Source organism: Anoplolepis gracilipes, chromosome 1, assembly GCF_047496725.1.
Source record: "Anoplolepis gracilipes chromosome 1, ASM4749672v1, whole genome shotgun sequence".
Classification (NCBI taxonomy): Eukaryota; Metazoa; Arthropoda; class Insecta; order Hymenoptera; family Formicidae; genus Anoplolepis; species Anoplolepis gracilipes.
In genome coordinates, this window is record NC_132970.1 from 19831727 (window position 1) to 19848776 (window position 17050).

Sequence of the window (17050 nt, forward strand, 5' to 3'; positions counted from 1 at the left end):
TAACGCACAATGCCGGGCGCGGAAAGCACCCTCGCGCTATTAATACAATTTATAACGTTGATGTCCCATTGAAGGCGCGCGCGCAGCTGCATGTGCAACGCATGGCGCAGCTTGAATGCGACAGCGACATCAGGAACAGGCGCGAGAGAATCTGCGAGAGCGAGATTCTCAAACGGGGTTCCCCGGTTTGCGTTTGTGTTGCAGGAGGCGGAAGTTCCGTGTCGGGCAGCCCGACGACGGGTTACTTGGGCGGCATGGGCGGCGGGGGCGGCGGTCACACCCCCGGCAGCTCGAGCCCCGGAAGCGAGATGTCGCCTCAGCACAACGAGAGCCCGCCGGCGTCCTCCTGGCCGGGCGAGATGAAGCACCATCCGCATCCGCACGCGCCGCCTCACACCCATCATCACCCGCACACGCCCGGGCATCATCCACCGCCACCGCCACCGCCGCCGCATCACGCAGGCTACATGCCGCAGTACTCCTGGTACCAGGCGGACCCTAATCCTGGACTGCTCACGTAAGTTGTCGCTTTTCCTAAATCGATAGAGGCATCGTTTGATGCATCGCCCTTGGAAGCTGATCAGATTATCGCGAAATTATTACTTTTCTAAAACAGTACACTTTCCTCTTGAGGTATTTGAAAATATGAAGATAAATTTGAGAAATTAAAAAGACACATCAAAATTAAATAATAATACAGAAATGTTAGTCTCAGATATTTTAATATTAATATTATGTTATATATAAATTATGAATTATATGAGACACTTTGGTTTTTATAACGATACCTTTTAGAAAATAAAGATAGGGTAAACTCGGGTAAGATGGCCATAGTTTTTTAAAATGCAAAAAACATACTTTTATTTTGGTTATTTTTTAATAATGTTTGACATATTATGTTTACTGAAGCTTAAATTACGTAATATTATCGAAATTAAAAGGAAAATATTTAATAGAAATTTTATATTATCAAAATAGTACAACATAAGCATTGGCCATCTTATCCAACTTTTAAGGAAAAGATGACTATAGTGACGAAAAGATGGCCCTAATATTTATAAAAAAATAGTGAAAACGAAAATAAAAATTATGTCATATAACAATTTACATATCTTTATAATATGTAAACAACGAGTTAATTAAAACGACCTGACTAGCCAAAATCATTCAATTTATTTACACGACGTTTCGACCATATGGTTGTGGTCCTTTTCAAGTGTAAACGTAAATTAAGAAAGAGAAGAAAGAATCCAATGGGACATGTTTAAAAGTAGAACTTAATCATGGAACAATTAAATATGTCACTTAGTTAAAATCAACGGTTATTAAATTTGAGATAAAATTTAAACATGTCCCATTGGATTCTTTCTTCTCTTTCTTAATTTACGTTTACACTTGAAAAGGACCACAACCATATGGTCGAAACGTCGTGTGAATCAATTGAATGATTTTGGCTAGTCAGGTCGTTTTAATTAACCCGTTGTTTATAATACTAGCGACTTTAATCTCTAACTTATAATTTATAATATGTCTAACGTTGATTACGATAGCTTAACTGTAATTTATTCGATGTTATAACAGGTTTTAGTGGACAAATGAAAAATTTTGCAGGTAGTCAAAAGTAAAAATATGATGTAAGATTCGCAATATCGTTATTTCGAATGCACAATGTATGCACCTAAACTACTATAAATATCGATTATTTTTGATAATGACCAAAGAGGCGCACTATGTAGCAATTATTGAAAAAATTACAGCCCATGGCCATCTTTTCCGTATGGTCATCATACCCTAGTTTACCCTACATGAGATCAATTAATATTGTGTTCTATAGAAGAAATCTGTTGAATTTATAACGTACAATGAATAAACAGCATTTTCTAAATGTCTATATATTGATAAAATTTTATCTTTCTAGTTGTTATAACTCGGTATCGGTGATTTTTATACGAGCAATATTGAATAGTATTTCGATAATAGACATTTTCAATTTGAAATTAAAGTGCGACGTGTCAATCAGCGCACCTCAATGCAAACTGGTACTGCCAGTCACATGTCCCCTTGGGACATGCTAGATGTTTCTTCTATTCATCGAGAACCAACATGACACGACAAATTTACCTCACTTGCCTTGCCTTAATATTCATCGCACTGTGATTCCGGAAGCTTCAAAGTTACCGCATATCTCTTTAATAATATAATAACAGCGAGAATCGACGTGAAGTGTATATGTGATATAACATAAGCGTGAAAAATATATTTTTACAGTAGAGAAAGAGAGAGAGAGAGAGAGAGAGAGATGTATATCTGCAGATTTATATCGAAAGACGTAATATACTTTAATACACTTGATTTAAAATTAATTAATTATTGAAACATTTACGGTGAAATTTTTCATTTATGAGCGATAAATATCGGTTTGATAAAGAAATTAGAGTAGATCAATATATATAATTGAATCTTTTGGAATTTCGCAAAATATCTGTCATATAATAGGTGAATCTTCTCTAACAGAACGATCATCTGTGCGATTTGCAGGGTATGGCCAGCGGTTTAACGAAGATGTCCCTCGAACTGAGTTCAGGTGAACCACCTCTTCGTGGCGCCGTGGACGTATTCCAGCGGTCAAAGTGTGAATATGTGTAGCGCCTCTCGTGAGGAAATTTGAATGTTAATATTGTTTCTAATTGTCTAACAAAATCCGCATGCCGGTATCCGTGCGGGCCGTCCGTCAAAGTGAGAACGAACAGTACGAACAGTGCGACAACGCGTGTGATACGCACACACGCGCCCTTTAGCGAAATATTAATAATAATAATAATATTAATGAGATGAATAATGTGCAACCAGAAACGCCGATCTTAGATCGGCAACGACGCGCTGTCAAAAAATGTTTCTCAAAGCTAACGAAGAGGATCGGGATTCCAGCCAACGAGGACTAGAGTGACGTCGACGGGAGCGATCGAGAACAAGTCATGAACGGTTCGTGTGCATCGAGTGATTTTTGACTATTAAGTGACATTGTTTCGGTGCGCGCTGTTTCGTTGCGAAGAAAACGAGACGGTTTTCCCGGCATGAAATCGACGTTGGTTGGAAGAAGAAAGGAGCAACGTCCTCATATGGTGAAGTAAATATTATATAAAATGGGTGATAATATAATGTGGATAACAGAGTGATTTATGACATAAAATTGCCGAAAATTGACCGTTCGTGAGGCGAATACTCTGAGGAACGACGTCGTTTTCGTTGGTGGTCTTAATGTTCGATTTACGAGTTGGAGGGTACTTGTAACGCTTCGCATATGATTGAGTGGATTATCACGATTGTAACGCTTTTCGTGTTTGACAAGTAATCGTTGTCGCAAAAAAATATAAAAATCGCGAGGAATCTTTTTCCTGGGAAATAAAATGGCTTCTCTATATGTCTGTTCGTGTCGACCATCGCAATTGCGTGCATCGGATCTAATTTGATTACTACGGTTAATTATAAGCAAAGATTGCCTCCAAGTAATTGTTTCCATTGTAAAAATGTTGTCCACAATGTTTGTCAATTGCGTGAAATTGCGTACCGATTTTAATCGCTACGATTAATTGTTAATTAAATAACAAGAGTTACGCGATACAATTATTTTCTATGAAAACATATTGAATCGACGTTACCGCTGCAATTACCAAAACTAATAATCGAACGTGAAATACAGTTAGATGTTAATTAATTGTATTTGTATGTATATCAAAAGTCTCAAATCTGTAGAAAGACTTCTTTTACGTTCAATTGTCAAAATTAAATATTTTTTATTTAATATTTTGGTTTAATATATAAACATTTTTTTTAAATTTAATTAATACCAGTTTCTCTGTTACGATCTAAAATTTTAAATATTGACTTGAAGGTTTTTAATTTACATTGTCACTCTCAGACACAAATGGTACAGCAAATGCATTAGTTTTTGATAAACAAGAATTTTAATTTAATTTTGAATTAGATTCCTCTGACATGGAAGAATAGAAAAGGATCACACCAATGTTGACAATTAAATGATTTATTATTATTATTATTAAAAACTACTTTCTTAAATTTGGTTGGAAACGATAAAGTATTTAAACTTGTTCAACTTCTCACTACTATCAAACTTTACGAATCCCAATGGTTATCGAAATGCGATAGTATCATAGTGGTAATAATATGACATACATGATTAAAATATTGATGTGAATCAATTTTGAGATCCATGACTTACATCCGGTATTTTGCTATTTGGTAATTACATATTTATTTCCGAAATAAATCCTGGCAAATAATAGGGTCAGATTGAATAATCTTTTTATGCTCGATCAACACGAAATTTTCGTCACTTTCCTGAATCTAGCACGATCGTGCATCTCTAAAGACCAATTTCTGTCTCATCGTAAATGTCAATTGCCGATGACGTTAGGCGGATCGATTCTTTGTGACAGTTGCCCAACAACTGAGAGCGCAACCGACCTACTTCGTGCCGTATTTCGCGCGGTAGAGATAGAGAGGAATGACAAGATTGGCGGAACCTCTTCGAGAAAATAAACGTGGGATAGGGGAGGGGGGAGTAAGGGAGGAGAGAAGCGGAGGAAAAAGAGAGACAACATTGCATAAACTCGTTGAGCAGTCGTTCCTCAAGGCAGTTGGAAGTAATGAAATCCTAATGACATTTTCGTGAGTCAAACGATCTCGGCAATCACGGTGGCTCGCTATAATCACCGGTCCCTTCTTCCCGGATGAGGCAACCGGCCACGGCCTCCTCCGAAGAGGAAAGAGCGCGCGAGAGATGAACGAAGGAATGACAGTTCGGAGGCGAGTTGGAAAAAAAATCATTATCTCGGTTAAAGAGTCTATGTTCGATTTTATTAAGAATTTTGAGAAACATAAAGAAGATATTTGAATTTTCAATTAATTCTTTAAAGTATAATCTTTTTTAATGTAATTCTACTCTGTTTAATGCACACTTTGTTTTTTTATTTTTTTTAGTTGCAATATTTTATATACATAATAAATAATAAATCAATAATCGAGAATTCGTATTTTAAAAATAGCTAATTTCAAAAATATTTATTTATTTATAATCTTATGTACGCGAGAGGTATAATTTTATTTAGTGTCTAAAATTTTATGAGTAATATTTTATTATTTCAAATTAAGAAACTTAAAGAAAATCTCACACTAACTTAAAAAAAAGGCTTGCTGCTTCTCTTTTTTCTTCCATTGCCGCAGTGATTAAATGATTTATGCTCGAATTAGAAACTAGATATCCGAATGTGCGATCTGTAAGCCGGTCAAGTTGCGGGTGAACAATGCGGCGGTCTGTTTTGCGCTGTTTTTTCTTCGCTGTCCTCCGTCAGCCATATTGGGTCACCCTTGCCATCTTGCGTCGTGCAATATCTAGCTTTCCAAGAGGCGACGCCAAACCGCAAAAACGACGGCTGTGGCTTGCAACCGCGGGAAACTGGGAGGGTCGGCGGGCCCCACCGCTGACCTAGATCCACTGTCTCGTCGGTGCAACAATGGTCGTCTCATGAGAACGCATGGTCCCACATGGTCCCTTTCCTTCCTGATTCTGCCTTTTCCTTCGCTCTGATTGACGGTACCGTTCGGCACATGTCGCGATGCGCGCTGAAACGTGCGCCAGGTTTCTCGGTTTCGCACAACTCAACTCTCTCTCAGATTCTTGCAAAAAAAAAAAAAAAAAATTAATATCTACACAAGACACTTTTAAAACTTGTATATCTTTTAATGAACTAATGGACTAATAAAAATTTGAACTTTTCAATTTCTAATTTCTATAGATGCTTTATTACAACGTAAGATCTTTTACGCATTTCGAGGGTTTCATAACATAGGGACGTAATCCCAAAATCGTAACTTTACAGGTGTGAAAAAAAATTATTTAAAACTTGCATTTGATACAAAAAAAAAATACGTCTAAATATGTCTGTAATTATTTCCATAATTATTAGGTCAATTAGTACGCAGCTCTATTATAATATGATGTGTAGAGATTTCAGATGCCTTAATTTTTTAAAGAATTCGGGATACGCTCCTATGTATGAAATCCTCGATATGTTATCTTCGATGAAAATTGATCGAACGCGGTACGTTCTCATATAAGTACATTAATCCGTAATTAATAGTATTTACATGATCCAAAGTGCATCGATTTCTCGAGACTGGACAACAAATCCAGATATAAGACAGCGGTACACAAATTTGTATTACAGAATCATGTAGAAATATAATAACGTGTCTACGGCGAATTGTGAATTAAATCTCAAAATAATTGTATTGAGTGTATTTTTTCGTGACACCAGAACCACATATGTTTCCGAAGCCGCGTGTCAATAGAATCGAGAGTATATACGCGAGATCTCACGTGTATATATATATATATGTATATATATATATATATATATATATATATATACATATATATATATATAAAACGCACCCGTGTAAATTTCCCTGAGAATCGACGAAAAAAAGCGTCGACGCCGCGCAAGTCGACGCGGCGCGGAAACTCGAGGCGGGATTCGGCTGCCGGGTTTTTACCCCACGGTGCACAAAGAGAACAGTACAAAACTAGTTTTATGCCCTTCCGCTCGTGTCGACCGCGCTTGCTGTTGAATGCTACGCGATTACGCAGCCCGCGTAAAGGTTCCGCGAGCCGAGGAAAAAAGGAAGGCGGGCTGGAAGGTAGGCTACGTTCCGGGGATCGATGTCGCTGCGCCGGGGCGACGCTAAATTCCTACATCGTGACGTGAACCGCGTTATCGTCGTCGTCGTCGTCTTCGTCGGGATGACGTCGTATGCACACCGGCAACGACGATGACGGCGACAATGACAACGAGAGACGCGCGGCGATTCTCTCCCGTATATAATAATAAGTGCCGTTAGATTTAACCGCAAGCCGCGCTGCGAACAAATACGAGGCACACGAGATGGCCTTCTCGGATGGGTTCTTGCGTTTTGATTCGGTGCAATAAGAAGGTGTATGCATATATAATTTAAGACGAAGCTCCCCTCAGTTCCTAAATTGCGTGTAAAGCCGGAAATGTGGAAAACAGCGTAAAACAATTGTGAGCGTGGTCCAAGTGATGAGGCATACGTTTTCATTCTTCTTGTCAAGATTGGCGTTGAACTTTCTGGAAAGCTGCATTTATTGGAAAACTATCTTTACATGCATGTGAAAAATTGAATCTTTTATGTTAATTTGAATTTAAGCAGTACTTTTCAAAATTTCAAGAAAGAGGATGATGTACAAACGTAGCTTATATATCTCTTCGTTTCCAGGAAATATTAAAATTAATTTCTCTGACGCAGAAAGATATTCATCGAACAGTTTCGATGAGCAACGTGCGAAATCAGCCGTATAACGTAGTTGCGATTCACTTTTTCCACGCTTTTATCGAATACGCGGATTGGTGATCAGCGCCGCGCGCGAGAATGAAACGCGAACTTAACACGATTCTCTCCTTAAAAAGAGAGAGAGAGAGAGAGAGAGAAAGAGAATGGTAAACAGTATAAAAAGAGTCCATAGAATTTACTAGCGTTACTAGTCTCGGTGCAAACCATCGGAGATCGATCAGACTCGGCGAGGCCGACAGATCGAACGCCGGACATCTGTAAATATTGCACCGGGGCCCTCTAGCATGTAAGCCGTAAGTGAATCTGTGTAAAATACGATATTGTGATAAGAATGTAAAGAGAAATGAGACGAGAACGAGAGTAACAGAAGAAACAAGAGAGGCCTAGAAAATCGTCTATATACATATAGAATATAACACGGCAGACCCCAATTTATCGATTTTACCGAGTACCCTTGTACGGATATAGAATATTACGAGGAACTAAAACACCTTAATTATGATTACTATTGTGTATAAAATATGAATAACTAATTAATTCAATTTAAAACACTGTCTCGTGGTATTTCGTTTATATAATCCCGTCCCACTATCCTGAAACTTTATAAAATATATATAAATTAATATCTTTTATTTATAGAGAAGGAATAAAGGTTCTACTCAATTGCAGCAAATGCATAACAATCAGGTAAGTTTGTGAAAACGCGGATAACGTCATCAAGCGAAGCACGCAAAATGTGCGAATGACTCTATCAGTTTAACTAGGAAAAATTTTTTTCTAAAACAGTTTATAAAATAGTCTATGAGGTTTGAAGAGGAAAAAGTTGATGTGCGCTTTTTTACGATAGCGCAAAAAGAGTATATGGGCGAATTGATGACGCGAGTCGCCGATGTCTTTCATGAATGATTACTACATTTTCGTATATAACGAGCGGACAACATCGGCTCAATGATTCAATCATTTCCGAGTGAACGAGAAATCTCTCGCGCTGTCCCGATGGATGACGGTTCGCCTTCTTTTGCTTCTTCTCTCTTTATTCATCGGCAGCCACCTGCCGTTCTAGAGCCAACGTACGCATGCTCTACTTTTATGGATAACTGTACTCCTATCTCGCTCTCAAAGCCGAAGGCACACTGTATCCTGCGTCTTCTCGCGATATCTTATAAGAAGACGTTTCGCTCAGAGAAGCAGATACAAAATATCCCGTTCTTACGTACTACAATAATTAAAAAAAAATTAATGGCAAAAAGGAGTTTTTTATTATATGAAAATTTTTATTTTTGTTTCCTTCAGATTTATTTCTTGTGTAATTATATATTCCAAGTATCTCTTTTCATCTATTTTAAGAGTAAATAAAAATTTTGTTTCCACCGATTGTGATACAACCAAATTAAATCAGCATGTCAGACATTGGAGAGTTCAAGAAACTCGCTGAGAAAAATGTTGAGTAAAAACGGCTCCGAGCCAGAGTACATACTTTATTCCGAGACATCCGTCGTTCGCCACGCGCGACTAGAGCCGCTCGTTCGTGCGGGACCGTGCAGCAGAAAAAGGTATGCCGATGTTGGGATGAATACCGCGAGAGGCCTTGTGGGCTCGTGGTTTCCAAACGTAAACTTATACTTATATACGAAGAAAAGGAAGAAGAGGGGAAGATGGAAAAGGACCATCTCGGGACGACAATGCAAGACTCGCGCGAGTCACGGAAAAAGGGGAAGAGGAGGGCGGGGGAGAAGGGCAGACAAAAACATATAATGGATACAATGTTCGATGAAGCATGCTCGAATTCTCGCAAGGTAGGTGCCTGCACTCGACCCGGCCAACCTTCGAAAAGATTATGTCGAGTGGATGTTTATTTGCTTTCGGCTACCTCGAAGACGAGCAGCTCGTCATCGACGTCGAATTCAATTTACTATTATCGCAAGAAGATCGATTTCTTCCTCGTAAAAATTGTTATACATCTTTTTCTTCTCTTTTTATCGAAATCTTTAAATTGATTAATAGTCTGCTTATGTGGACAGAAGAAGTTTATTTTATTTTGAATGCTGTAAATCAGATTTATTGAAGTTTTTATTCCACTGATGTAAAAGGCTTCCCTTTCTCTTTTCATCGATTCGCTGAAGGAAAAAGAAAAAGGCAGGAGATAAAAAAAGTATAAAACAGAACTGAAGTCCTGTCATTGCGTATATATGTATGTTCATTGCATACATACTTTCTATGCACTGCGGTCAGTTAAGTACTGTTACTATTAGGAAAAGTTACGCAGCGCGAGCGGTTGCAGATGAAGATAAGAGATGACCCTTCGACTCGATAGATAGGTCTGCTGTAAGTGCTCGCAGCTATCATAAATCGTTTGAAGAAAAAATAAGAGCCGCGGAAGAGATTTAATGCAATTAATGAGTAAAAATGGTAGTTTAAATTTATTCATATATCTAAATAATAAATCTATATATATATTTATATTTCAATATATTAATTTATTATTGATATTTATTTATTAATAGTCTAGAGATTAACATTCTATAGAAATATAAAAGTTAAAGATTAACAAAGAGAGTTTAATTCTTTCATTGTTACATAATTCTTGTGAAAAATATAACATGAATATAAGTGGATTGCTTCAAGTTCATACTCTTCACAATCCATGATTTTTATGTGTTGTCAATAATCAACTTTTTATTTTTATTTATGTTTGCGCTGAAGATGGGCAGAAAATGGTCGAAACGTTCGCAATTTAATTACTAAGTCGAAATTCGCGAAGTAGAATATTATGCATCGAATTTAATTGTTTTAACAAAATTGAAACTTATGAATGTTCAATTTGAATTTAAGTAAACGATTACATGCTCACTAACGACAGAGCTTGGCTCTTATTTGCCTTTTTTACCTCAGTTTATGAATATAAGTATCAATTAATTTTAAGAGATACAATAAATATATTCATATTTTCTCAAATATTCGACTATCTCCTGACAACTGTACGCAATTAAGCGCATTTCAGGAAGAAATATACATGCGAGACAACTTGTTTGGATTGCGACATCGTTTGTTTATTCAAGAAAGTAGATGGAGAAGCCGCGCGTATACGATCGATTCAGGGCACTTTCTAGTCAACACACGGATTTCGATAAAGCTGGCAGATCTGGTCTAGCCGGTCCGTCACTGCGCGTTCTTAACGTCATATAATCGTATTATGCGAAGGGTATAGCGGAACACGCTATTTTCGTCCGCTATAACCATTCGCGTCTGTTTTTTAAATCGATAATGACAAAATAAGTTATCAATACCAGGAAATTCTTTCTTTTCAAAAACGCGAAAAATTTACATTATTTATAATTATATATTTACATTATTTATATTTTATTTATAATTATATATTATTATCGTTATTTATGCATCTTGTTTGCGCAAAATTGACCTCGTTCCTTCGTGTCGATTCTCGAGGAAAAATATGATGTTATTACTACTATAAAGGTAAACAGTAAAATATAGATATAGTCTTATTGCAATGGACGGAAAAATGAATATAATATAGTCAAACGTTCCAATATTCGTCTTGGTATTCACGTGTGCAAGTTTAATAACTTGGTAAATATTTACGAAACTAATAACACGTTCGAATGGGAGGTTTCTTCTCCAGATTCCATTTGCCGCGAATCATTCGAATTGCTTATAAACTATTATTTCAGCACAGTGAACGCGTGCTAATTTCATAATATCGATAACTTTTATATTTCCAGTATTGTGTGGAGAGTACGTACTTTTTTTTTCCCCCCCAAGCGGCGGTCGGGCTCGAGAACGTGCAGCAACACGCAACTGTTACACGAAAGCTAAAAGTGCCCCAGAACTCCAGCACCGCATACACGATACTCTTAACCTTCCGAATGTAAGCGCGGATAAGAACGCACGGACTTCGTGTAGCTTGCTTTATCGCGGCCGCAGATCGTGCCACCCGAGGGATTCGCCGACTCGAGTTGCCCGACTTTGTGCAATTAGCATTTAACCCACATCGGATTTCTTGCTCGCTACTTGGCGAGCGAATCGTCCGCGAGACAATACGGCTCCCTCGTGGCCAGGGAGTTCGTGTTACGTCGACGACGTACGGGCCTTCGTGTGCGGAATGATTTTTATTCAAAGTAATAAATAGCTCTTATTTCAAATTACGATAATAATCTAATTGATAATCGTAGCTGTGACCAGAGTATTTTTGCCTGAAACAAAATACTATAAATATATTATAAAATTATCAAGATGATAAAACTCTGTTGTAGACGATCTATTATTTGTGATAAAAAATTTGGACAGTATTCGATTCATTATACATATTTGTAAATTGCATGGACAAATTACAGAAGTAAATATGTACATGCATATGTAAAATATATTATAATACATACATACAGAATATGTGAAATAGAATTATGTATGAAATTTTGTGGTAAATTATATAAATGAATTACTTGATAAGCTTGAGATAGTAATTGGAAAATGTATTATTATCAACAAACTTGTTTAAAAATCTCCTGAATAGATCTACATTTTTAATCGCTTACTAATTTATCATAGCCAGGAAAAACAGTCGTAACATGTCTCTTCTCTGCGAATAATTTTACTTCCCATATTATTTTTCCAATTCATGTACAAATGGCATGATCATAAATCAGCCCGCGTGTAACGCATAGAAGGAAATTATATTACCACATAAGAGTCAGAATAAAAACGAAAAGGAGGGAAGGAGGCTCGGCCTCGATGGTCGACAATATCGAATAAACAAACGAACGAGTGGAAGGCAGCGGAAGTGGCGGATATTAAGGTCTTCGTGACGGAACTTAGCTCGTATATAGCGAGGCAAGTGAGGAGGTCTCCTCCGTCTGGCCTAACTAATTCTATTACTTCATTCCCCTCATTCTTCCACCATCAGTGACATTCCTCGTACACGTGGAGCTGAAAATCATTATTCTAGTTGAACTGAATCGTGGATATCGTACTATGTAAATATCATAAGTTAAATTAAAAGACACTCTCTTCAACTTGAGCTGTAATTTTATTTTTAAAAATTATGAAAATGTAGCAACAAATGTACGTATAGTTTCTATATTATACAATTATTTATATTATTTTTATTAAAGAGACATAGTTCTCTCAAAGAGTAAAGAAAGTTTAGAACAAAGTTAAGAGAACATGACAGGAAGTAGAGTTCAATGTATAGGCTTTGTGAAAACCTTTTGTATTTTCCAGTGAAAAATAAAAAAAAAATAAACTGACATTAAAACTTTCAAAGACAAACGTTATTCAACGGCTCTAGCGACGAAAACTCGTCCGTAATACCTTCTGTAGTTCCAGGTGGTGGACTTGCACGGCGCAGATCACAAAGGTCGAAAGAAACCGGGCGCAGAACTCCGCCCAACGTATCGGTTGTCTCATAAGGGTTGCAGGCACGTGGCAGAAAGACTCACACAAATGCGCGTGTACAGTAACGAAACTCGAACAACTCCATAAGTAGAGGAAAGGGTAAACTCACTGACATTTGTGTCTCATTGACCGTCGGTCGGACAAATGTACGTTTCGACATATAAACCTTGATATACACATTTCGATTACTAAAAATCGACGAAAGATAGGTCATTTTTCAAAATAATATTACACACTTTTTGCACGTTAAAGTTTTTGTAAATTTTGCGAAAGTTAGATGAAAATATTATTTCTCATTAAATATATTTCAAAAGAGAATATTTGCAATACATATGAGAAGAATGCAAGATGACTAAAGCAAATGTGAATACCAGTAGAAGAGATATAAATTAATCTTTGTACAATTTCGCTAAATATTTTTTATGACGAGTTGTGCTTATGATCATAATTAACATGATTAAGAAATCACGTGCTATTAACGATCATTAGGAAACCAGTGATAATCTCATTAAATATTTTCATATTTTCTTTAATATCTTGTTATTTCATCTTGTTATCGCATATTTTTGTATTATTTTTTATTGTCTAATAAAATATATAAAATTTTCTTAGATAAAGATATACTTTAACATCAGGATTTACATTATTAATTACTTGTTCTGTGTATGTGTATATAAATAATTATTTTTTTAAGTAAAGTGAAAAAATGTATGATGTTTATACGAAACAACAATCATCGCATATTATTGCCTTAGAAGACAAAACGGTCGACTTGATCGTAAATTGAAAAAGTCAAGTGGCAGTACTTTTGAAGAGCTCCTCCTCTCTAAGCTCTCGACTCCACAATAAGAAAGGATCAAAGGATTAGCGAACAAATCTCGAGGAGATGCGGCAAGCTTACTCGAGAGCGGGACAACACGATGTCTTTCTCGGGCTGTCGATTGCACGAGGGTCGGTCCTCTCGAGGACCTACCTGTCGAGCGAACCCGCGCAAAATAAACAGATTTGCGGGATGGTCGGCCCTCACTCGACGGTAGTCGTAAAGTAAAGCTGCGAGACGAGACGTAAAACCCGAAGGACGGCGGGCGCACGCCCGACCCTCTGACCCAGTCTCGTGCGAGTCGTTTTGGAAAAGGGCTAGTGACACTAATCTGACATTAACAGCATCGTCGTAACCTTAGATCTTATCTAGCGACATGTCTGGACACGAGGACGGGTCAGTTGTCCGTCTGTGAGATTGATCACGTCTCTACCAGAGATGAAAGAATAAATCTCTACGTAAATTGAAATTCTATGTTTATGTATTAAATATTAATTGCACTATCTCTTTCTGAACTATACTTTAATTATTTATAATACGTGTGCGAAAAATGTTGAAAGCTAAAATGTTAAAATCTGTCTTTAACTTTGTTGTCTACAAAGTACATAATTTTAATGCGCTTTTATACGCACGCATATAAAAATGACAGATTATCTTGTAGATTTTTGCCTGAACAACGTTATTCTATGCCCATTGATTAAGAAAAAACTTTACTTATTTCTAAAGTTTAAGCTATGTCTTTCACGTAGGGAACAATTGAGATATAAACCTACGAGCAAATAGAGAGGAGAAAACAACTAAAGAGCGGTTAGACATTTGAATAAATTATTGGAAGTTAAGACGCATTGTGTTTTTAGGGGAGAACAAACTGGCAGAAATGGCTAATAATTTTTTTATTAGTAATTACTCACGAAAGACTATAAGATCAGAAAGTATAATTGAATGGCAGCCATTCGTTAATTCATGTTTTGTCAGATTAAAAAAATAAGCAAAAAGAATTATTGATTGTAAACCACTACGATGGCGATATGGCTTATTATTCATAAATAATTGTATCACATTATTGTAAAAAACTACAAATCGATTAAAATTCTGTCAAACTTGTAAAAATTTACTGAATGGAAGTCATAATTTATGCACATTTTTTTGTTTGCAATATTAAGTTTATAAAGGAATAGACTTTAGTTAAAGTAATTAAAAAGAATTTCGTTTTACATATATGTATCTATACTTACATATATACAATATTGAAGTTAATCGTCAAACTTCTTTAACATTTAATATACCGTTTTCTTTCAAATAAAGGCACATTTTTTGTAGATGTAGATTTTTTTTTGTAAATAACTCCATATTTGTCAGAAACAGTCTAACACGCGCTTCATCCACCCAGTTTTTACCAGCTGGATATCAGCATAAACTTTAACGGTTCCTTTCAGGCTTCAACTTTAGCGATGCTTGCAAATGCGAAAAACGCCTCGAGGTTACTCGTGGCAGCCAGAGTTCACGCCCCCCGTACCCCGAACACAATCGCGAGGGGGTCGCACCAGAAGGGAGAGCAGCAAGAAAAAACTCGCGACGCATACTGCCGATAAAAAAGCCGTCCTGTAGCGGAGGGTGAATAGGGGTTACTTTACAATGTGGGAGGAAATTCACGTACGGCCGAAAGCATTTTTTCACCCGGTCTGTCCTCTCCCTACGTCGCCCTCTTGTGTCTTTTCCTTACGCGCAAGTCGTATGCGTGTTTCATTGTACCGGGCACTTCCGGTGTAACCGGATATAGCCGGGCGCATTGACATTAATTTATAAAATATTCGCGGCGACACCCGTCCGTTAATCCTCCATCTTTGAATCCCTCGAGAAAGCAATGAGATTAATATTTGAATAACGAAAGTCGCGAGAAAAACGAACGTTTTTCTCTTTTTTGAGTATTTTTAGATCAAATGAACGAAACAAAAATTATTAATTTCACACACACGCACGCACGCACGCACGCACACACACACACACACACAAGCAAATAATTTAAAAAATTATTTTTAATAAGACATATAATAAGACTATTCTTGTTTATTAAAAGTCAGAGATTTGACGAAAATAACATTATTTTTTTATACAACTGTATTACGTAAGCAGATGTCGATTATGTCACTTTAACACGTAAATATATAAGCTATTGTAAAGGAAAATCAAAAGCTGACGACCAAGCCACTCTAAGCTTCTATTACTTGATAATTCATAGGAATGGTATCGGATCATGGTTTCAACCTATCATCACCTATTTCAAACACCGAATGGCACTCGTTAACCCCCAAAGAAGTTGCGCCCTTAAGCCTTTGTTAAGCGCACGCGTTGCGTGCCTCGTTTTACATTCGGACCCCCTGGGATAGTATTTTCGTATATAAGCGTTAACGAGATCAAAGCAAAGTCGCCACAGTATTAGAGGAGCATTTATAGAAATGATAACATTATTATTTACTTGTACTTATTATTAGAGAGATATGGAAGAGATATCTTATTTTTAAATTAAACTAGATTTTAAACATATATGCATACGCACATTATATACGTACATATATACTTTTTATATTAATTTATTTTAAATTTCTGCACTTTAAATATGCTTTAATTATTATAAATATTTTAGACATTTCTGAAAAAAAATGTGAATAATATATTTATACAAACTTAAATAGATATTTATATTTACATGATTATACAATATAATACATGCAATTGCGTAGTTATTAAATTTTTATTATAAAATATTAAGAAATATAAATGTAATTGAATATTAAGAAAGATAAAATATCTTTGACGACATATGTACCATATGTATATATATTGTACATGCATATGTATCTATGTGCATGCATAGATTTATATTATTCAAGAAATTAATTAATGAGCCATGCATAGAGATACATGAAGTGTTCGTGACTGAAGTCCTGCACCAAAAGGTCGTACTTTTTTATCCCTTAGATAATATAATCGTTGACATTCAGCCATACACACATGCAATGGAATGCAGCGTTACGTAAACATAACTGGTCACGTAGCGAAGAAGTATTATCGAAAAGAGTCTTTCTGTGCATAACAGAGGAAAAACAGAAATACTTCGTTTGAAAGCCATCTAAATTTATGATGATTAATGTATATGCATTTTATTCGTATTGTATTCAAGTAATGCGATTTTCATAAAAAGTTTATGTCACTTTTTTATACGTATGTTTTTTCGTTTTTTTTTCCTCTCCAATTAAATTTGTAAATTTCATATTTACAATACTGTTGTATATTTTATGCAATAATTAAACTTGTTAAATTGTCTTTATTCTTTTCAAAACTATAAAAATCACGATTGCAAAAGAATCGTAATAAATCATTGTTTTAACATTAATTAATGAAGTCTTTGATTAAAGTATATTCGTA

The 17050-nt window shown here is 36.2% G+C and overlaps 1 protein-coding gene across 6 annotated transcripts in view; it reads left to right on the top strand.

The window, feature by feature from the left end:
* The window catches only part of Dll (homeotic protein distal-less), a 90332-nt gene extending 82391 nt beyond the window's left edge, over positions 1–7941 (top strand). For 5 of the 6 annotated variants that reach the window (XM_072897600.1, XM_072897608.1, XM_072897592.1 and 2 more), the window contains 2 exons: positions 205–517; positions 2539–7941. In XM_072897600.1, coding sequence (XP_072753701.1) covers positions 205–517; positions 2539–2557 — 332 coding nt within the window. In that variant the 3' untranslated portion in view covers positions 2558–7941. Of the gene's footprint in view, positions 1–204; positions 522–2538 lie in introns of those variants that run through there. The other variant, XM_072897611.1, reaches the window with a different exon arrangement.
* Positions 7942–17050: the final 9109 nt, after the last annotated feature.